Source organism: Pseudopodoces humilis, chromosome 26, assembly GCF_049639895.1.
Source record: "Pseudopodoces humilis isolate 2021_Gansu_Grassland_sample_001 chromosome 26, ASM4963989v1, whole genome shotgun sequence".
NCBI lineage: Eukaryota > Metazoa > Chordata > Aves > Passeriformes > Paridae > Pseudopodoces > Pseudopodoces humilis.
The window spans coordinates 1,026,491-1,049,468 of record NC_142225.1 but is presented as its reverse complement, the minus strand read 5'-3'; the positions used below and the strand labels follow the sequence as shown (position 1 = coordinate 1,049,468).

General features: G+C 44.3%; 1 protein-coding gene across 1 annotated transcript in view; it reads left to right on the top strand.

Annotated features, from left to right (window-relative positions):
- Positions 1-22,978, top strand: part of KDM5B (lysine demethylase 5B) — a 55,201-nt gene that overhangs the window by 24,535 nt on the left and 7,688 nt on the right. Inside the window, exons 7-22 of the mRNA XM_005530185.3 lie at positions 575-678; positions 2,005-2,163; positions 2,712-2,831; positions 3,280-3,438; positions 3,891-4,072; positions 6,844-7,006; positions 7,991-8,110; positions 9,795-9,989; positions 10,540-10,721; positions 11,467-11,591; positions 11,916-12,066; positions 16,007-16,121; positions 18,086-18,441; positions 19,539-19,677; positions 21,430-21,609; positions 22,472-22,630. Coding sequence (XP_005530242.2) covers positions 575-678; positions 2,005-2,163; positions 2,712-2,831; positions 3,280-3,438; positions 3,891-4,072; positions 6,844-7,006; positions 7,991-8,110; positions 9,795-9,989; positions 10,540-10,721; positions 11,467-11,591; positions 11,916-12,066; positions 16,007-16,121; positions 18,086-18,441; positions 19,539-19,677; positions 21,430-21,609; positions 22,472-22,630 — 2,609 coding nt within the window. The remainder of the gene's footprint in view (positions 1-574; positions 679-2,004; positions 2,164-2,711; positions 2,832-3,279; positions 3,439-3,890; positions 4,073-6,843; positions 7,007-7,990; positions 8,111-9,794; positions 9,990-10,539; positions 10,722-11,466; positions 11,592-11,915; positions 12,067-16,006; positions 16,122-18,085; positions 18,442-19,538; positions 19,678-21,429; positions 21,610-22,471; positions 22,631-22,978) is intronic.

Sequence of the window (22,978 nt, the reverse complement as noted above, 5' to 3'; positions counted from 1 at the left end):
AACAATATTTAAGCCACCAAACAGAAGAATAAGCTTGTTAATAAATAATTTAGACAAATACATACAGGAAGCATTTACAGCTACTCAATAATTGAAATTACCTAAGCAATCTGTCAGTCTCATTTGTTCATTCAAAATCTTTTTTTCAATAATTTGTTTAGATTATGGTGTTTGGTAATTTGATTTTTTTTTTCTTCAGGGAGTCTCTAAGGAGACTCTAAGTCTCCCTCAGGAGTAGAAGGAAAAAGCTCTTGGCAGCATTCTTTAACACCTGCTCATAATTCAATTAAAATTATTTGAAATGGCATATAAAGTACTGAAAAACTGTGGGCTGTGATAGCCAGTGCTGGCTCGTGGTGATGTGCTGGGATTTTTGGATAACACTGGTTTTTGAAGGCATTGCAGGAGTTCAAGTCTTGCCCTGCACTGATTGAAACAAGTGTAGGGGGGATAACAGTTCAGCAAATACCTTGGCATGATGCAGTCTAGTCTAACAAGCAATAAATAAAACAAACAAAAGGAATGCTAGGCATTAAAACATTTTGTAAAACTCTCATATTTTCTCTTTGCCCAGACAAGGAAATGCGCAGTGTGGTGAAACTCCCTGAGAAGAAAGAGCTTTCTGGGGAGCCAGAGAAGGACAAATCCAAAGTCAGATCTAAAAAACCCACCAATGCTGTAAGTACCCCTTGCCTTCCTGCAGCTGCATGTTTTGCAGACATTTCTGGATTTCTCTGGGGTGGGTAGTAAAACCTGCTGTCACTTTGCCACAGGGAGGGCTCTTGTCTTCTTCCTGGAGCCCCAGGGTGAAGCACAGCAGTGTTTGTGCCTGCTGGGATATCAACACTGCCAAAGCTTCCTGCTTCACAAAGCTTGAAATGACAGGATGGTTGTTTCATTATCTGTGACTAAAGTAACTTGTGTTCTGTCTCCAAAGTACAGTCTCAAAATAAGCTTTTTGAAAGCATAGTCCAGTCAAAGTGGTTCTTGTGTGACCTGATCCCTCCCCGCTGCTCTGTAACCTCAGGGGAGCTCTGTTCAGGCTGTGGCACGTGGCACTTCACAGACCTGCCCCTAATTCCACAATTTCAGCACTAAATTGGAAGCTTTGTTCAAATGCATCTTAAAAATCCAACCCTGTTCCTGCTCCAGCTCCCCACAGGCCACCAAGTATCCCCCAAAACCCCCACCTGAAGGCAGTGGTAGTTGTCTCACTTTTGAGAAGATAATGCTGTGATTCTTTCTGCCCATGCTACAAAGTGGGTCTCTCTTAAAACCAAACATGTTATCATTCAATCCACACCTGAGAATGAAGAGTGCACATAACAGAAGCCTGACACCCTCATCCCCCAAATGAAAAAAGCTTGTGGGGAGGAGCAGGAGATGCTGCTGCTTTTTTTAGCAACATAAGGCAAGAGGTTCACTCCATCCCAGGTTGGAGTGCCTGTTCCTTGGGGCTTGGGAGCTGCTCTGTCAGAATTAAGAGCTGCCCCCCATTCCCAAAGCTCTACTGGAAGGTTGGTGCCTTCTCTGAGGAAAATAAGAAACACCCCCAGCAACAGGAACCTATTTCTCTCCCAATTTCTGTCTTCCAATGCAGTTGGTCTCAGAGGGGAGCAAAACACCTGAGGCTGCACATGGGAAAGGGTTTGTGAGCCCCCAGCAGGTGTTGGGTTATTCCTGCCCAGCCCCAGGTGCTGGGTCATACCTGCCAAGGCCCCAGTGCTGCTGATGTGAGCTATCCTGGCTCTCAGTCGAGTTTTCTGGCATTTGGGAAAAGAAAATGCATGGAAGGGCTTGCAGCTCTTGTGTTCTTTTCTTAAATTACAGAGGAAAGTATTTAAACTTCTAAAAGAGTATTCAGGGTGTGTTTGTCTCATTTCCATTGCAGATAAAGTAAGAATAAGCTTTGGGAAGTGTCACAGATGAGAAGAGTTACCAAACTGCTTTCACCCTGAGTTACTTTCAGTGCTCCCATTCCTACTGTGGAATTTTGTGTTGCAGGTGGATTTGTATGTGTGTCTCCTGTGTGGCAGTGGGAATGATGAGGACCGGCTCCTGCTGTGTGACGGCTGTGATGACAGTTACCACACCTTCTGTTTAATTCCACCCCTCCATGATGTTCCCAAGGGGGACTGGAGGTGTCCCCAGTGTCTGGCTCAGGTAATCTGACAAATCACTGCACTTAGGCCAATTTGTATTTTGTGGGTTCTTTTAAACCAATCACAGAAATTGAAAATACAACTTGTTGTTATTTAAGGTTGCTCAAACAAGGTGATAGAGGTAAAGCTGAAATGAAAACTAGGAATGCTTCATATTGCAAAGGTGACACTTACTGTTTTGAGTCAAAAATTGGTGTGCCTTTGAAGAACATTTTGGATTTTAACTGACACCTTTTCTCTGTATTTAAAATTGGAGTCTCACTGGATGCTTCAGTGTGGTGATTTATGGATCTTATCCTGTTGAGCTCTACTAGAGTAAGGAGAAATTAGGCATATTAATTCATTAAAATTTATGCAGATTTATAAAAAAACATGGTGATTTGGTGAATCAAGCGGAGTTTCTTCTTCTGACTCTTCCCTTTGGGAGTCTTTTCATTTCAGTGGTGTCCTTCTTACTGCTCTGAAGCTGTTAGAGGAGCCCATTTGTGTAAATCTGAGCACAATGTTGTGTTAATGTGTTATAGAAACAATTACCTTTTCTTCTCACAGGAGTGTAACAAGCCTCAAGAAGCCTTTGGGTTTGAACAAGCAGCACGGGACTACACCCTCCGCACATTTGGGGAAATGGCTGATGCCTTCAAGTCAGACTATTTTAACATGCCAGTACACGTATGTTCCTGCTTTATCCTCATGTTGTGTAGAGTGCATTTTGTGTGCTTAGCTAAAATAGGTAACTCTGGGGAGGGAGGAAGGGAGGGATTCTGGTTTTGAATGGGATGAAATCCCAAATCAGAGATTTGCATTTGCATCAGCGAATCCTGGTTCTTGCTGGTGTTGTGGTTTCTTGTTCCACCAGCTGCTCGTATTTTTATTTGTTTTTTTCCCACTTTAGAAGTGTCTGTAGGGAAGAGAACATTCACTGTCAGCCACTCCTGAGAGAACAGGGCAGCAGCATCTCCTGGAACCATGTCTCTGCTGCAGTTGTGCTCTTGTTGAAAAAATTTTAAAATGGGGAAAAGCTTCAAGCTAATGGAAGTTTCCTCCCTGAGACAGCTTTGATGCACATGCTTCTTTCCTACTTTCCTCAGTACATACTTCCTTTTCTTCTCACACCTAGATGGTCCCCACTGAGCTGGTTGAAAAAGAATTTTGGAGACTTGTCAGTACCATTGAAGAGGATGTGACAGTGGAATATGGAGCTGACATTGCTTCAAAGGAGTTTGGCAGTGGCTTCCCAGTTAGAGGTGGGAAGTTTAAAGTTAGACCAGAAGAAGAGGTAGGTATTTGAGTTCACTGTGAATGTTTTTATTGCAGTTTTTCATTTAATAACTCTCCTTGGTTCAAAACACAATAATGAAACTGGGTTGCAAATTGTTTGTCTTGTGTATCCGGCAGAGTATTTGAAGAGGAGAACTGCATTGGGGTTTTGAATAAATAAAATTTGTTGTGATCAGCCATTCAAAGCCTAGGTTTATTCTAGTAGTTAATAAATAACTTCCAAACTAAATAAAACCAAATAAAAAAGGTCTCATTTTAACAAAGGAAGTCAGGTCAGGGTTGTGAAAGAGGCAAAGACAATGGAGGGTTTAGTCTTTGAGTCATTGACCTGTTTCTTATATTCCTCAGTTGGGAAAAGTGCTTTTCTTTCATTGCTATTGAGCAGTTTTATTTTCTTGAGTTTTTCACTTCCTGTTGTATAAACCTGTGAGTGTTCTGTTCAATTTACAGGAATACCTTGATAGTGGCTGGAATTTAAACAACATGCCTGTGATGGAGCAGTCTGTGCTTGCTCACATCACTGCAGACATCTGTGGGATGAAATTGCCCTGGCTGTACGTAGGAATGTGCTTTTCCTCATTTTGTTGGCATATAGAAGACCACTGGAGCTATTCCATTAACTATCTGCATTGGTGAGTGTGAGGAATAAACTCAGTCTAGGAAACAATCTCCCTTTCCCTATTCCCCTTAATTAGTGGACTAAAAGCAGATTTACAGAGCTCAGCTGTCCTGTTGCAGCAGGGTCAAATCTGACAATGTAATTCCTACATTGATTTACTTTTGGACAAGAGGTCATATTTTGGAAAGAGACATCCATTCCCAGTTTTAAAAAATCCATGAGAGATGCAGCAGATACTCCATCAAATGTTTTATTATACTCAATGTAAACTAAAAACCATACGAGTTTTCTTTTAAAAATCATCCAGCTTTCAGCTAGCAGTTCCGGCACGTTTTGTCTGTTAGATGGATCATGCTGTCATAAATCCTCTCATCAAGCCAACACTTGTCAGCTGTAATCAGGACAGATCTTTGCCATCTCTTTGATATTCTAAATAGACTGAACTCCTTGAACTTCTCACCTTACAACAGCTTTTCTAAAGTCTGGATTATGGTTGTCACTCTTTTTGAAACCTGTCAAGCTCTTTCTCTTTCCTAGTTCATACGAGTATTCAAGCAGAATGTTAAAACCACATCCCAGCTGCTACTCAGTGGGTCCTTTTTGGTTGGTTATTTGATTGCTGCTCCTTGAAATAGCAGTTTCTGCAGTGCAGTCCAAGAGCCAGTGACTTAATTCACTTGCTTTTGTGGTGCTTACTGTTACAAAAACAAATGTTTGAGTGAGGGTGAGCAAAGGAATGACAGGATTACATGGTAAAAACAGTCTTTTTTGTCATGTGTTACTGCTCTTTTTTCTTGTTGTCTGAGTCTTCAGTCAGACTGAAAACTGTGGGTGGGAGAGGAGGTTGCAGCACAGATTTAATTTCTTCTAGGAGAGTTCTTAGGATGGCTTTCTGTTCTCCATAGTGTGGCCCAAATTGCATTATTGTCTGCAGAAGGCCAGAAGGTGTGTCAGTGCTCAGGTGTACTTGTGCATACACAAGATACATCCAGACACACGTGAAAGTGGCTTGACCTGCTTTCAATTTATTTATCCTCCAGCAGGAAAGACCGTGATGCCTTTTCATTTGCAGTCTTCTTCTTTATTTCCCTTCAATGCAGAAGTTTATGTCTGCATTAGAGAGCAATGTGCAGTTGAGGTTAAAGCTGTTCTTGGCCAGAGCAGTCTGAACAATCTGCTTCCGCAGAGACAGTGCTCCAAACTCTGAATCAAAGACTCCAAAAAGCAGGACTGGTTTTTGGGAGAGTCCTAGGGATGGTGTGTCCATCCTCAGCATTCCCATGTGCCTTGGAGGAGCCTGTGTCCTGCCTGGTGCAGTGTTGTGAGCAGCTAATCCCAAGTGACCCAGGCTGAAGCAGCAGAGCTTTCCCAGGGTTGAAGACAATAGTCCTCCTAGAGAACTGTGAGTCCTGTCTTAGTTCTAGAAATGGTAAAATGGAAAAAAAACCCCAAACCTTTGCTTCTAAAGATGCTTGGAAATAAATAAGATGCCAGTCCTGGACAGAGGAAGAATTGCCATCATTGCTGCTAGTATTTGTACAGGCAGGGATGTGGAATAGTCAGGAAGCAGAACAATAAGAGCTGTGAGCTCCAGTGCTGCTCCCTTAGGCTGCTGGCACCTCCACACCTGCATTAGAACTATCTGTTACTTGTTCCTCTCAGGTCCAGAGACCCCCAGTTCCAGTATCCTGCTCCAAGTTTAGCACCTTATCTTATCACCCATTCCTCAGTGCTGGCATCTGTCAGGGAGCAGAGCTCTTGACTAAGCCCAGTCCAGACACAGGATGGTTTCTAGTTGCATCTGTGGCTAGTCTTCCTGGATTCCTAGAGTTGTCCCAGGATGATGGCCAGGTCCAAGGCTGCAAAGTTATTTAACACCCTGTAACAAGTCCTTGTGATACCTTGTGTGTAACTGTCCCTCCACAGTCCATTCTGCTGGCTGTCCTCTTCCCCTGACACGGGCTGTGTGAGTACAGGATTGAGCTCCTAGGGATGAGAGATAGATTTCTGGATTCACACTTCACTCTTTACTTTTGGAATCCTTCCACTTGCTTTGTGATTGATGGAAAAAAAATAACTCTGTTTGGTCAGTTTTAGTCTGCCAGCTCTTCAGAAGTCTTGGAATAAGGTGATTTGTCTGTTTTCCTTTCTAAATATCTTTTCTAAATTCATTTTTTCTAAGGCCTTGGAGGCATTTTTGTCTCAAGTGCTGCAGTGAGCCAGTATCAGTGTAAGCTTGACACAGTATCTGCTAGAACACATCTGCATTCCCTCAATTCTCTCAGCTGGCTTGCACTGGGTAAAGGTGGTGCTCAAAGTTCTTTGTTCCTACTCTGGACATGGATTTTTTTTTTCCTTTGAAGTCTTGCATAATTTGGAAGTTTGATTTCTACTTCCTATGTGTTGCTTTTATGGCAGCTATGCATAACACAGAAAGAACTGGCTTTGGTTGTTGGACCCAAGAGGAAGTTTGTGTTCATGGGAAAAGACAGGCAGCTTATGTTTTGAAGTTGTGCTGGAATCAGCAGAACTTCACTGAGGACTTCTTCAGACTTTTTCTCCCTCCCCTACAATATTTGAAGTACCTGCTCAGAAGTGTAGGCAGTTAAAAATAGGTCTGGAGAAGATGGACCTGTATAAAATGCAAAGATTCCAGAAGGTACAGAACCTTTGCATTCCTTCCTGGTGATATACCCTTCCTTTGACATGGTATATTTTAAAGCAGAAGACTAAAAATGTAACGTAAAGTTTGCTTATATTTAACTTTTTTTAATAATCTTGCAGGGGGGAGCCTAAAACGTGGTATGGAGCCCCAGGGTACGCAGCTGAGCAGCTGGAGGATGTAATGAAGAAACTTGCTCCAGAGCTATTTGAGTCCCAGCCAGATCTCTTGCACCAACTTGTCACCATAATGAACCCGAACACTTTGATGGCCCACGGGGTGCCTGTATGTGTCGGACTCCTGTGCTACTCCCCCAACCCAACCCTCTTTGATTGGAACGCTACTTAAAGCTGATAATTGAAGCCACTTTTATGACTGAGGTGGTGTGGTGGTTTCCTTGTGTGTTGCATCTTCCTTATCCACTATAATGTGCCAGTGTGAACAGATGGGCAATGGAATTGTTGCCTTTGGAATCGACTGGCAGACTCTTCTCTGGAGATCTATCTTGGATATTTCTATTTCTGTGTCTCAGCTGGAAGGTTTAGGCTTTACCTTTGGAACAATGGCAGGAGCTCTTGTATGTCTGTTCAATCAGACACTGCTTTTTGGCATAGAGTTTCTGTCAAGGGCCCAAACCCCATTCTTCCTTTATTTGTCATCCACATTCTCTTATTTTTCCTGGATAAGTCCTTTGGTGTTTAAAAAACATTTTTTCATCAGATTTCATCTTACTCCATACTAGATTATTCATGGGAATTATGTCCCTTTACAACTTAATTGGCTTTTGATGAGCTGACCTTGGGACTTAAAGGAAAATCTGGAAAAAGGAGGAAAATTTCTGGCGTCTCCTATGGTAGCCTCCAAAATGGAAAGATGCAGAAAGACCTGCCTGCTTTCATGCTGACTGTTTAGCCCCAACAGTCTTAGATGAATAATAATATGAATATTAAAGTTCCCAATTTCTCTTCCCCTTCAGCTGCACATTGGAGAGAGCTGGATCTGTGTTGGCCCTAACCCTGAGGTGTGAGGAGCACAAGGCCCAGCCAGCCAGCCTAGAACTGTTCAGAGTGGGGTGTGGCTGAGTGGAACCCTTGGCTTTCCAGGGTTTTACATGGCACTTTATCAGCTGCCAGTTGTAATTCCTGGGCTTATGGTTTGAAACTCTCAGGAGTCCTCACAGAAGTTACTGCGAGTTGGAAATCCATGTTCTCCTTGCAGCTGCCAGCTGTGTTTGGGTGTGAGCTAATGCTGGCCTGTCTGTCCCCCCAGGTGTACAGAACCAACCAGTGTGCTGGGGAGTTTGTGATCACCTTTCCCAGAGCTTACCACAGCGGCTTCAACCAGGGCTTCAACTTTGCTGAAGCTGTGAACTTCTGCACCGTGGACTGGGTATGTTCCAAACCAGTTTTTCCCTGAGTGAGCAGTTCCAAAGCTGTTCCTAGCTGGTGTACAGCTCTGATTTATTGCTGATGCACAAATCTAGGCCACAGATCAGAAGGAGCCTGTTGCTGGCAGCATGGTGTTTGCTGAAATGGTTTGTCATGCACTGAACTGTGGGCTTCCTCTGGTTCTGAAGATTTGGTTTTAGGATTATGTATCAGCTGGTGTAGCTTTTGCAGCAGGAGGGAGGCACAGTCCTGTACATGCCTGGAGTATGAGATGCACCAGTACTGCTGGAGTTTGCTCAGTTTTGTGTCCCCAAATTCCATCTCAAATCAAAAGCCAGAATGAAATTTCTCAGTTTATTGCACTATTGAGGAATTCTCTAAGAGGTGCTTTCTGCAGCTGGAAATCAAATCCAACTTGCATATCTTTTCTGCTTTAGCTTCTGTGATAAAGTCAGAAGATACATGTAGTACATTAATAAGAGTTAAAGACATTGATAGTCCTCTTGTGGTGAAAAAAAATAGGAACTGCACCTCATGTGAGAGCATCCTCTTAGGTAGCAGAGGTGGTCCAGGTTTTTGTGGAAGAGTACCTTAATGAGAAGAGAGCAGAAAGTTCTCCAGTTCAAATGGAAGATTTACAGAGCAGTGCATCATTCCCAGTAAGCTTCACTCAGCTCACTGAACCAGCAGAGATGGACACGTTACCTGTTAGTAACATTACAGTTAGTAGGTAGAGTTATTGAATAAGATCTTTATCTTTTTAACAATAAACACAAATGGAGGACAGTTGTTCCAAAGTTACAAGTAATTTTACCTTCATAGCAAATGATTCAGATGCACAGTGCTGTCTGATCTCAGAGAGATTCTTCAGAGATTCTGATATTTCAAATTATTTATCTTGTGATTTTTTTTTCTCCCCTAAAGGTCTTGGCTATTCATAGGTGTAGCCAAACTAAAACATTGCTAGATGTAAAAAAACATTACTTAGAAGAGTAATGTTTTTATTACTATTATTGCAAGAAAGCTTTCTGCTCTTGACTGTGCTCATGTGTCAGTTCGGTTTGGTTTTTCCTCTTGTTCTTCCATGAGCTTCACACTGGACCCAACAATAACATAAAACATCATTGTACTTGGAGCATTCCTGTCTGCCTGGCCTTTAAATGGAGCTGAGTGACCTGCCCAGCTCAGGATGAGCTGTGTGCTCTGCCTGCAGCCAGTTAGGGCCATCAGTGCTCCCTGAGCCAGCAGTTTCTCGTGCTGCAGCACAGTTCATGTCAGCAGAGCCTGGGATGGGGCATCCCTTGAGTGGTAGAAACAGGCCAGGCTTATGTACTTGTCCACTTGATACTTCCTTGGCCTCAGTGCATTTTTATCTTGGGTCTTCCTGAACCCACTGTGGTTTAGTGATTTAGTAACCCTTAATTACAACCTCCACAAGAGAGGGCTCGTCCCTCAGCTATACAGCTCACAGCTGTAGAGTCCACTGGGAAAGAGCCATAAGCATTCCTGGTGTGCACAACTTGGGATCTTGATTTCTCTAGTTTTACACTCTGAAGTATGAGTATTTCTGCTGGAAGGATTTGTCTTAGCCTTTCCTTGTGGCAGTTTTTGGTTAGTAGCAAACAGAGTGGGTACCTTGATGTCATTTCCCAAGTGCACCCCCTGATGCCGTGTCTGCCCCGCAGCTGCCCCTGGGCCGGCAGTGCGTGGAGCATTACCGGCTGCTCAACCGCTACTGCGTCTTCTCCCACGACGAGATGATCTGTAAAATGGCTTCCAAAGCAGATGTCCTGGATGTTGTGGTGGCATCTACAGTCCAGAAAGACATGGCTATTATGATTGAAGAGGAGAAGAGGTTGCGTGAGAAGGTTGATAAACTGGTGAGTTGTAGGAAATAATGGTTTGGGTGGGAAGGGACTTTAAGGGTCATCTTGTTCCATCCCTTGCCATGGGCAGGGACACTTTCCACTAGACCAGGTTGTTCCCAGCCCTACCCAGCCTGGCCTTGAACACTTGGAGGGATGAAATTCATTATAATGAATGCAGTAACAGTTGAAACAGTGATGTGAGAACATACTGGTTCATGTACTGGGGTGTCAGAGGCTTAGAGGTACCTAGTCCCTTCCTAAGTTGTGGATTTCAGGGGATATCTGGGTTAAGAATCATTGGTCATACCCCTTATTTATATATGTACCTGCCCTTTAATGTTGTTCAGAATGTCACTTTTAAGGTAATATTTGTACTTCCAGTCATTTGGTCAGGAAAGCGGAATTTTTCATTAACCAAGACTTCTGTCTACCTGGGTTGAATATCTTATATCTAAACTTCATTATTCTTTTGATAAACTTACCTTCTGATGTTTTAGCTTGGAATAGCCTCCTCTTTGTAACAGTCACTTCTTCACTGGGCTTTGATGTGACACTCTTGCAGGGAGTGACTGACTCGGAGAGGGTGACATTTGAGCTGTTCCCTGATGATGAGCGACAGTGCCTGAAGTGTAAAACCACTTGCTTCATGTCAGCAGTTTATTGTCCCTGCAAACCTGGGTTGTTAGTGTGCTTGTACCACATTGAGGACCTCTGTTCCTGTCCCACCTACAAATACAAACTGGGGTAAGCTTGAAGTAGTAGCTAACAACATGGTCTGGAGATAGTATTGTCTGTGTAGATACACAGTAGTGTCTGTGGTTTGGTAATCTCTGCTGCCAGTGGGGCTGGTCTCTGTTTCTGTTTCAGTCCTTTGCAAATCCAGTGCGCCCACAACAATGGGACTGTTTTGTGCTCACACACAAAATGCTCTTCAGCATTCAGCTCTTCTTGCTCTATAATGGCAAAATTGCTGGCTAAGTTAGTTTGCATTTTATTTATAGCAACTGGGTCACTGTCCCTTAGATCCAGTCCTTGCCAAGGAGTATTGTTTTGCTTTTTGGAGCTTTTCTTCTCATTGTTAACTTTCCTGTGCTGTTTAGTACATCTTTTGTCCTACATGAATGTAGCACGCTCTAAGACAGTGTCACAATTAAGGAATTGTCCCATAGAAATTTCTTTTTGAAGCAATTACAGGTTTGAAATTAAAAGGAACACGGTGTGGTTGTAAGGTCTTAATTTTGTAATTAAGTGCACAGAAGCTTAATTTCTTTGTTGTATGGACCAACACACCTTAGAATTACCAAATGGTTTGGTCTGGAAGGGACCTTAAAGCCCATCTCATTCCATCCATGCCATGGGCAGGGACACCTTCCAGCAGTCCAGGTTGCTCCAAGCCCCATCCAACCTGGGTCCTCATATTGGTGCCCCTCTTTCCACCCTCCTGCTGCCCACGGTGTTGCTGGAGGTTTGAGTCGTGTGCTGCCCACAGGTACCGCTACACCCTGGAGGAGCTGTACCCGATGATGAACGCGCTCAAGATGCGCGCTGAGTCCTACAACGAGTGGGCTTCCAACGTCAACGAGGCCCTGGAGGCAAAGATCAACAACAAAAAAAGTGAGGATCTTACCTACTGCCTGTAGCACATCATTTAAAAGAACTAATTTTTCAGTTTTTTGTTTCTGAACTGTAGTAACTTTTTTCTTATGTGACAATCAGTAGAAATCATTTATCACTTCATGTATTTAAGTAAATATTTGAGCTGTTACCGTCCCAGAAACGATGCTAAGTTGTCTAAGTGTGACAAGACTGTAAATCACTTTGATACAAAGTATAACTGAAGTACAAATAGAAATAAATTTAATGTGTTGTGTTTCTAAGCCTTACCATGGAAAATCCATCACAAAGGGAGACTTCTTATCTTAATGTCTTTCCCAACAGGTCTCATCAGTTTTAAGGCTTTGATAGAAGAATCAGAAGTGAAAAAGTTCCCAGACAATGACCTGCTGCGACACCTCCGGCTGGTGACGCAGGATGCGGACAAATGTGCTTCAGTGGCCCAGCAGCTGTTGAATGGCAAGAGACAGACCAGGTGAGTTCCACTCCATGTCTACAGCAAAATTGGGGCACCAGAGATGGATGTCAGTGGCCAGTGATGGATGCTAGTGCTCTGCAAGAATTGAAAATTAAAAGAATTTTATCTCCTCAGCAGAGCCATCTTTGACAGAGAGATTTGGCTTTACTACATGTAGTAAGTTAAACATCCTGAGTTTTCAAATCTCTTCTTCCTCTGTGTTTGACAATTAGTCTGTAAATTTATTTTAGTGTTCCCAGAAAAGAAAAGATGGTGTGGTATGTCCAGAAAAGTTACACTCAGCAAGATACAGTCCCCTTGTCTTTGTGCTGTGGACACTGTAAATCTGTCCATAGTGCAGGTGGTGTTGTATTCATTACTCTCTGTCTTGTGGAAAAGCAAAGTGCTTTAACTCCCTGAGCTGCTGCTGGTGGGAATGTTGTATGAGAGCTCTGAAAAAATGCCTGCTCTTTACATCAAATCTTTTAGACAGGTTATTTGCTCAAGGGATTTGAAGTGGGCAGTTTTCTTTGTGAACTGTCTGCTGGTCCTGCTGGTACTCCATGTCTGAAATTAGCTGAAAAGAGCCAGAGCAGAAGGCTAAGGCTTCTCCTCATTGCACAAGTCTAGTTGTGCCTGTATTGATATGAGCCTTTCTCTCAGGATTCACAAACTACCAATTTCTGTTGTGTCATTCTTCACCCATAGATCCCAGACTGGTTTGGGTTGGAAGGGACCTTAAAGCTCATCCTGTTCCACCCCCCTGCCATTGGCAAGGACACCTTCCACTATCCTGGGCTTCTCCAGCCCTGTCCAACCTGGCCATGGCCACTTCCAGGGATGGGGAAGCCACAGCTTCTCTGTGCAACCTGTGCCAGGACCTCACACCCTCACAGGGAACAATTCCTTCCCACTGTCCCCATCTAATGCTGCCCTCCTTCAGCTTAAAGCCATTGATCAGGGCACCCAAACTCACCATGGGCACATTGAGCTTGCAGGATGGTGATTTCTAAGAAAATGTTGCATTTATGGACGTGGAGAACAGTATGGCTCATATCCACCAATCTTAAGTGTGAAGTACTTCAGAAAAAATTGATTGTAATTTTTCCCATTTGGAGAATTTTCACCTATTTCTGCTGCTTTGAACAACATGGTATTTTTTGGAGCAGTTGCCTTTTGTGCTGGTAGAAGTGCACATGTGTGGTTCCTGCATGTCACCTGCCTCAGAGGTCATGGAGCTCATCACTCCTTTGTTCTTGCAGTACTTTGAAGACTGGCTTGGTAGGACTTGGGGATAAAGTGTTCTGCTGTCACACTTAGACATGATTCTTGTCTTCCTTCCTGGTGTTCCCTCTGTAAGCCTTTGTTGTAAGAACTTGATAAAAATTCACTTTGCTGTCTTGCACACACAGAAGACGAAGCCCCTATCACAACAACATAAAAAACTGCAGCAGGGAATGAAAAATTCCACACTCCCCCAGGCACGTCTTCTGGCAGACAGGGAACTTCCAACCTAGAGATTTGAGGCACCATCATCAAAGGACTTGTCCACTTCTGATCTCCTCCTTCATTTGGTGTTGAGCCAGCTCTTCTTCTGGCATCCCCAGTCTGTGCCTTCCTATCCCTTGTGCCTGTCCATGTTTCCCAGTGCTGAACTGGGAGCAGCAGCCAGGCCCTTCCCAGCTTCTCTGTGCCACATGGGTCCTTCCTGCACTGAATGTGTCCCTGACTTTGTTTGGCCTGGGACGAGCTGGGAGCAATTTTTGTCTTCATCTTCTTAACTAGGTCTGTTCTTTTGTCACCATGAGAGGCTCTCAGCCTTCCTCACAGCTGGGCCTGCCAGCTCCTGCAGCATCCCAGACTGTGACAAGTAATTGACCCTGTGCTGTTGCTGTACACAGTGTCAAGGCAGTGCTTGCATTGAGATCCTTATTTGCTCTAGAAAAGGTTTTAATCCTTCTCTCACAATTTCTTCTTGGATCTTTTTTGGCATGTTTCTGGGAAAAGTCTGTTTTCACATCTTCATAATTTTTAGGAGTTTTAAAACCCATGTTACTTGATTATTTTTCTTCTTATAAGGTTGAAGTGGGGAATGTTCACAGCTTTTGAAGGAAGATATAAAGAAGAGAATTATCTGCTTAAAATCTTACTACATGTTACATTACGTACAGATTCATGTGCCTGAAGCTCACATCTGCAGGATGCTTGACAACCTCCATTATGCCCAGTGCCAGGTGTTGGTTAGGAAGGATTATGGATTCTGCCTAAAATGTGGTTTGTGCTGTTGGCAAACTTTCTACTATGGACTGAGCATTTTGGTCTGATCCCGAGTTTGGAAGAGTCATGCAGGAGACTTGTCTCCTATAGGAAGGTTGTCCCTGTCAGTCACAGCAGTCAGTGGCACTGGGGAATCTCCTCCAGTACAGTAAACACAGCAGTTCATGGGGAGAAGACCAGGACAGAAGGTAAAAAATCATAGCAAATCCTGTGACTCCTGCTCACCAGCTCCTTTGCAGTAGCTGAAGAGATGCAAATGAGTTGTACATCCCTGTTTCCTCTGGTTCTCTCAGTGCTGGGTGATTAAACCCTCACAGATGCTGGCTTGGAGATGTTCTGTGAACATCTGGATGGGGCCAGAGCACCGTGTGGCCCTTGTTCTCCTGGCACTGGAAGGCAGCAGTGTTCCTGCCCTGCTGCCATGTTTATCCCCTTCCTTCTCTAGGTCTTCTGAAACCTGTTCTGTGCTTTAGAGTCTCTGAGAATTTGTCCTTGGGGACCTTTGTGATTAATAACCCTGGACAGACATGGGTTTGGCTTCTGTCAATGGTTTTTCCTAGGCTCATGTAATTTCTGGTTTTCAAAAACATCTTGTGACAGCTTTGTTTAGATATGTGTATGTATATGTATATAAATATTTATGTATTTAAAAACTTGTGCCTTTTCTTGAAAGACACTGTGGAGCTTACTCAAAAACCAGTAGAACAAAGGAGCCTGTAAAGAAACCTGTGTTGTACCTGAGGCTTTGAATTCATTTTATTGTTCAGCTGACTGTGGGGTTTGGAGCTCCCAATGTGATCCTGTGTATCTGTTAAAAATACACATTTTTAACACAGAATAGTAAATTAAAATTTATTTTGTAGTGTTCACATTCCAGTCATGCTGGCATATCCTGCTGGGTTGTTCTCCTCTTTTGTATAAATAACACACTGTGGATTCAATTGGAGCTCGCATTGTAAGGGATCTCTTTCCTTTTCTGTTCATGGTTCTCAGACCTCATTAATACTGGCTTGAGTTTAGAGAGGCTTTTAATACTGGGCAATTTGTTAACACTTATAAGCCACTCATTTGATTCAAAGCTTTTAGATAAAAATAAAAATGCTGATTTCAGTGTAGAGAGGATTTTTCAGAAGTGCCTACACAACCTGTCAATATAAAACCCATTCAGAATTGGGATTTGTTCTCTTTTGGTGTGGGCATGGGCAGAGCTGACTACAATAGCTACTGCAACATAACTGAATAGTTTATCCACAGTTGCTTTGTGTTCTGGAAAAAAAAAAGCTTAATTTTATTCCATAATAACCAGTTCCCTTCCACGGCTGAGTAGTTGTTCCAGAATCCTATTTAATATGAGTGTTTCAACAATAGCCCATTCTGCAGTGGCAGACTGAGGTTTCCCACGTGTGTGAGCCCTGGGCTGCTTGGATGCTTGTGAATATTCTGCTATTCCTGAAGAAGGCCTGGCTGACATGAAATCCTAAGGAGATATCTGGGAATCAGAAAAAATCCCTGAACGGTTTGGGTGGGAAGAGACCTTAAAGCTCATCTTGTTCTACTCCCTGCAGGGACACCTTCCACTAGACCAGGTTACTCCAAGCCCTTTCCAACCTGGCCTCAAAGTTCAGTGTTTTATCTTTATCCTTTTCAGTGATAACAGGAAAGCTGGTGGGTGTCGTTGCAGGTACCGCTCCGGGGGAGGGAAGTGCCAGAACCAGCTGACGGTGAACGAGCTGCGGCTGTTTGTGAGGCAGCTCTATGCCCTGCCCTGCATCCTCAGCCAGACACCACTGCTGAAGGTAACCTGGGGAAGCCTTGGGAGGGGAGCAGGAGCATTTACAGAGTGATGGGTTTGCTCTGCCTTCATCTCCTATCTCACTGTTTGCTCCAAGAATTAATACCTGGGCACTGGCAGGCTGGGCTGACCTGTGCACGTGGGATGCCGAAGAAGGGAGCTCTGACCAGCTGCTGTTTGTGGTCAGCAGAGTTTTATACTGCACAGTCAAATCAAACCATTCATATTTATGAAGGACTGTAGAGAAGGAGCAGGATGACCTGGGTAACTGCAGGTTAAAAGTTTGGGTCAATTAACTGATCTGCTCTTATGAGTATAGCCAGGTTAATCTGAGAACATTCAAACTCTCCAATGCTCTGAGGGACAGCTCTCTCATTTTTACCACTTTCCTTCTTTGTTGATCCAGAATCAGCTTTTTCAGTCTTGTAATTAGATCCCTCTTAGTGCTCTCAACTCACATTCCAGGAAACCCCACAGATAACTCCAGCCAAACCCAGCCCAGGCTGAACAAATCCTCTCTCTAGCAGAGAACCTGCTGCTGGCAGGAGTCAGATCACTGTGAATCCCGTGACCACCAGCTGTGCTGGTTCTGTGCTCCCCAGATGATGAGCCCTTAGGCAAACTGAAAGTAATTCAAAATCTTGTTTCAGAATTTTCCAAAATATTCCATGTCACACTGAGGGGCAATTAAAAAAAAAATTCTGTGCAGCTGCAATTCCTGTCTTAAGGAAGGGTTTTGTATATTTGTGACACTTGAAACCTGGAGATGCCATGTCCCACTCTTGAACTGTCCCTTAAGTATCCACCAGCACCGAGACACCAAATGGTACCATGTAAATGAATGGGAATAAACCAGTTTAACTCAACTTAGCTGCTTTGGAAGCTTTATCTGCCCTGCAGTCTGTGGATCAGATTCAATGCAGTCCTATTTACAGTTATTTGTTCATAGCACTGAAGCTGTGAAGTTTTCTTGCTGCTTGAAAAGCAGAAATTTGGAAATGCCAGACATGCAAACAGTTCCTCTCCATCTGGCATTCCTGAACAGTGAAATAACAAACACATATGGTCAGAGTGTTCCTTTGTATCATCCTCAACAAGCCTCAATTATATGTCATTGTGCAAATATTAGACTGTTGATATAAATGACCAACATTACTGGAGATGGGTTCATAATTCAGTCTATCTCTAAAAAGTGTTTTATTCCATGCTGGGGGAGGTTCCCCACCCTGGGAAACAGCCTTGCTGGCAAAATGCCAAGATGTCAGCTGTGAGGGAAGAACTTCCTGCAGGAACAGCATTTCAGGCAGTACTGGGCAGGTTGCTCCATACAAAATAATCCCAGCCTTCACTGTGGGATTGCTCTGGATGACTGTCCTTTATCCTGGTGAAAATGCAAACAGCCCCAGAAATACCTTTTGGGTTAAAAGGTACATGCTGACTGCATGGAGAGAGAGAGAGAAGGTGAGCCCTGCAGGAGACAGTAAATGCCTGTGGCTCACTGGGACTATGGGGTCCAGCTCAAAAGCCTTAGTAGTGCAGCAGAAATGAACTCAGTACCTCTGTGCCCTTCCCAGTGTTTTGCAAAGTCTTCATGCTGTTCCCCAGCTGCCTGAATCATTCCAAAACAAAGCCAAGACAGCAGCACCCATGGAACACTCAATTTCCCTTTACATCCTTTCTGTTCTTCCAAGCCCTCTTTCTGACACCTCTGGGACTGGGATTGCCTTGTTCGGGGATACCCAAGCTTGCAGCCAGCTTACATATGAGGAGGTGCTGTGTGTTGAAGACACTGTTGGAGTGTCCCAGCCCTCGGGATAATTTGCCATGTGCACTGTGTGCATTGCAGCAGGGCCTTGCCAGGAGCCTGTGCTCTCATTGTTAACCCCATGGTGAACTTTATCGCTTCCACTGTTAAGTGACTTGGCAGAGCACTTTCATCTGATTCATTGTTGCATTTGTGTATTTCAGGATCTCCTTGACCGTGTGGAAGCTTTCCAACAGCAAAGCCAAAAGCTCCTTTCTGAAGAGATGCCCAGTGCTGCGGAGCTGCAGGAGCTGCTGGACGTCAGCTTTGACTTTGACGTGGACCTGCCGCAGCTGCCGGAGCTGCGGACGCGGCTGGAGCAGGCGCGCTGGCTGGAGGACGTGCAGCTGGCCTGCTCAGAGCAGAGCTCCCTCACTCTGGATGACATGAGGCGCCTCATAGACTCCGGGGTGGGGCTCGCACCCTACCCTGCGGTTGAGAAGGCGATGGCGAAGCTGCAGGAGCTCCTCACCGTGTCCGAGCACTGGGATGACAAAGCCAGGAATCTGATAAAGGCCAGGTAGAGCTAAACCTAAGTTTAGCTTTTTTGTTTGTGTTTTGTTTGCATTTTGTAATTCTGAGTTGTTTCAGAAGGAAGTGTCCTGACTCCTGAAGGGACTCGCCTTTGTTCATCCAGTTCCCAGCATGAGGGCAAAGCTTGTGCTGGAAGGGACAGGGCTGGAGGAGGGGGATGAGGGATGGAGCAGTTTCAGGTGTCGGGGTTGCCTTGCAGTGTTTGTGTTGCTCGACCATCTTGTGTAAATCCTCCTTGTGCCACAGGGAGGGGGTTTAAGATGCCTCTTCCTTCTTTTCCACCTTCCCCCCTCCCCAATTTTAGGTGTTCAGATGAAGCTCAGATAGGTTCCACCAGCAGGTAAAACTTCATCGTCCATAGAGGTCCATGTAGGACTACTTCTCACTAACAAGGATGAGATTTTTCCAGATTAATTGGTGCAGGGAAGGAGGAAATAAGCCAAATACATCCTTACTAAGAAAAATTTTCTCGTGGTTTTTACCTTCTGACTTAAAAAGTAAAACAGAGGAAAGCATAGTGTACTTAAAAATTAGGGATGTGGCACAAACTTATGTGCCAGGTTTCATCCCTCAAGATTCCTCTCTTTTCTTAATTTTGTCATACTTGGAGTATTGGAACATTTTTTACCCACTACTAACCACAGTGTTTTAAGACAACTTCATATAGGGCATTACTGACTATGCTTGGGTTTAACATTCAGTAGAGAGCTGTGTTGTGTTTGTACCTCACCAGAACCTCAGAATCAAACTGGAACATAGAAAAGCCAATTTCAGGGTTTTAACCTCCTAATGCAGAATCTCTCAGGTGGTGCTGGTCTGGGGTTTGGTGGGTGTTTGTCTTCCAAAAGTTAATAAAAGATAAATATTCCTTAAGTCCAAATATGAGAATATTTCTAGTAGGAATCTAGAGTAAGCAAACAGATTTTTAAACCTCCCCTGCACCTGACACCCCAGCTCTGCTGGGTGCAGCCAGTACTGAACATATCATCAGTTGGTGTGAACCTCTGATTTTAATAACCCAGGTGAGTGGAAGAGCCACCCCTGTAAGCAGCATCTCACATCTGGGCTGTTGTGTTCCCCCAGGCCCCGGCAGTCCCTGAGCAGCCTGGCAGCAGCAGTGAAGGAACTGGAGGAGATCCCAGCCTACCTCCCAAATGGAGCAGCACTGAAGGATGCGGTGCAGAAGGCCAAGGACTGGCTGCAGGAGGTGGAGGCTCTGCAGGTATGTGGTCCTGGCTGTCACCAGAGCCACCCCACACCCCATGTGTGCTCCAGTGTTGCTCTGATTCAGAGCAGCCAGTCTGGGATATTGGTTACCTTCAGCCATGGAGCAGCTACACTCACTGTCCTGGTTCTTGCTTCTGTTTCTGATCTGTATTCCTTCACCTATGCACCTAACTGCTTGCAATAAAGTGTATGAAACAGCTGTTCACAAAAATCTGAAGTTAAAAAGTTACTGCATTATGGAACTTAACCTTAAGGGCACTTTTGCTCAGTTGCTCAGTAGCATCTCCCTGTTAATCACATTTTTGTGTACTACACTGAGGTGCAGATAAAGAAGTAGTTCCTGGCTCAGCCTTGAGAGTGCTCAAGCCAGGGGTCAATGGGACTGTCCAGGTCAGATGAGGGAGGCACTGGGATAGCCCTGATTTCACATTTTGGTATAAATTGCCAAATATATTCATTTGTTCTCAATTTTTTCTATAAAGTGAGCTCTAATCTAGCTTAGGGGAATTTTCAGGCCCCTCTGGCCTAGACTGGGCTTTTGATAAAAACTTATTTTGAACTTTTATTTTAAAAACTAATTTTCCTGGATTTAAATATTTTGAAGGAATAAAATTCATATAATACTAATTTTTGTTTGAGGGCTGTCTTGAAAGAACTTGAGTGATTTTTTTTTTCTTGGCATTTACTAATTTCTTGGTCTGGATTCTGAAATTCTGCCTCCTGAATATGGAAAACTACTTTCTGTCTGTGCCAAGAATTTTTGCTTCGGTTCTGTGAAGGTTTTGTTAAATGCCTGCAGTCACTGTGATTTGCAGGAAGTTCTTGGCATCAGGACTTTGAACTTGCTAGAGGTGTTGGGGGTGTTTTGATGATTAGTTCTCCAGTCCCACATCAACTGCCTGTTCTAGAAATTACCTTTGGAATTACCTTTTGTGCTGCTTTAGCTCTGGGTGTGTGGTATCTGCATTGCTTGAGGTGTGGGGTGCCAAGGGAATGGCTGGAGCTTGCTCCCAAGTGGCACACAGGATACTGGAGATGGTTCTCACTCTTGGCCTGGCACAGCCTGGGTTAAACTTCTCTTCTGGTGCTGTAGCTCCCTACAGTACCTGAAAGGAGGCTGGAGCCAGGGGAATCAGAGTTTCCTTCCAGGATGAGAGGAAACTGCCTCAGGTTGCACCTGGGGAGATTCAGGTTGGATGTTGGGGAAAATTTCTTTACTGAAAGGAGCTTGCCCAGGGTAGAGTCACCACCCTTGGAGGGATTTAAAAAATATATGGATGTGACACTTGGGTCCCTGGTTTACTGGTGGCTTTGATTTGGGTTAATGACTGAAATTGATCTTGGAGATCTTTTTTCAATGTTAATAACTATGATTTTATGATTTCAGGATTATTTTGATTTTCTGCTGTGAATGCAGTGTGAGACTGGAAGGCTGCTTATATTGCTGGCAGTCTCTGGTTTTGTTCTCTTTTCTTTTTAAAGGGTCATTTTGCATGTGTATTCTTGCTTCCTAGCCCCAAAATGTATTGTTAGTTTTGTCTGGTAGTCAACGACTAAGTGCACAAACAGCACAAATGTTGGACTGATAGTGCAGGTCACTGAGCTGTCTGAGCATTAAATTTTACAATTTTTTAATTTTACAATTAAATTAAATTTTACAAGCTCTGCCCTGAATGCCTTGGGTGACTGCTTTGACTTGGGCAATGTCTTGGGTGCATCCAGCATTTCCTCATTTCCAACGCGGCAGGTTGGGGGCCGTGTGCCTGTGCTGGACACGCTGGCGGAGCTCGTCACGAGAGGTCGATCCATCCCAGTGCACCTGGATTACCTGCCCAGGCTGGAGGCCCTGGTGGCTGAAGTGCAGGTGTGGAAGGAGTGTGCAGCAAACACCTTCCTGTGCGAGAACTCTCCGTATTCCCTTCTGGAGGTGAGAGGTGTGGGCTGGGGATCAGCCTGGTCAGTCATGCACAGGCACAGGGGCTCAGTGTACACCCAGGAAGGAGCAATAAATATTAAATATATTTGCAGAATTGCTTTAGGATTACATGAACTATTTTAATAGCAACTTTTGTTAGTGATGTATACTTCTAATAATAGTTTTAAACTTCTAAAATGCTTAAGATTTAGCTATGTTTTCTCTATTCTTCTTACTCAGTGGCTAACAGGAGCAGTCAAGTGCCAGTGTCTAACATTTTCCATATGAATATGGGAATACTGACAAATTTGTGGTGCTTCATCCTTTGCTGCCTCTCCTTACTTCCAGTAGACCTCCCGAGCTGAATATTGCTGGGTTTAACCAGTGCATCAGGCCAAGCTGCAGGTGAACAGGTTCCTACCTGCTCCATCCCCCTCAGGATCAGGTGGGGCTGTGTTTGCCACCCCTCTGGAGCTGTGGCTGTGTCACTCCTGCAGTGATGTACACTCTGCTCAGCACTGAGGCCCTCTGAGCCCCCTCCTGTCAGGAGACAGGAATGTAGGGCAGCTCCTGGAATCTCTGCTCTTTGCAAGGGTTTGCAGCTTCAGTCCCGTGGAGGCTCTTGGGCATGTTGGCTCTCTCTCTCTCCCAGTAGTCTGGGTGAAATACAGGGTTTGGGTCTACAGGGTTTTACAAAGCTGAAGTTGCAACTTTTCAGTTCTCCCTACCTTCCAGATAACTTCATCCTAATCCCTCAGATCTTTGACAGAATAACTGCAGGAGCCCTAGTTCTCACCAGTTACCTGTGTCTGCATCCTGGCAGGAAGGTGCATAAGGAGCAGTGCAGGTGTAACACTGCTGTTGTGTTCCTCAGGTGTTGTGTCCCTGGTGTGACATTGGGATGCTCAGTCTGAAGAGGAAGCAGAAGAAGCTGAAGGAGCCAGTGCCAAGTGGCAAGAAGAAAAGCACTAAGCTGGAGACACTGAGTGACCTGGAGCGGGCGCTCTCCGAAAGCAAGGACACAGCGTCTGCGGTATGTGATCACATCTTTCCTAACTGGAATTTCTTCTGAATTCCTTGAATCCTGTTTGCCTCCCGTGCAGGAGTGTGGCAGAGTGCTGCTCTGCAGGATTTCTGGGTCTGCACTTTTCTGTGTTTGCTTCAGACTTCCCAAAATTGCTTTTGATGGAAATAACATGTGTGGCTTTGTGCATTAAGCAGCCTCACAGTTTGCCAGGCAGTGCCTGTAGCAAAGCAAAGCACAGGAAAACAAAAAATGGAGACCTGTTTTCTCCTACCATACCTAAACCTTATTAAAAATGGGATAGGGTTTGCCCACGTCTGATCCTTTCAAAGAACACAGTAACCAGCGCCATTTGCA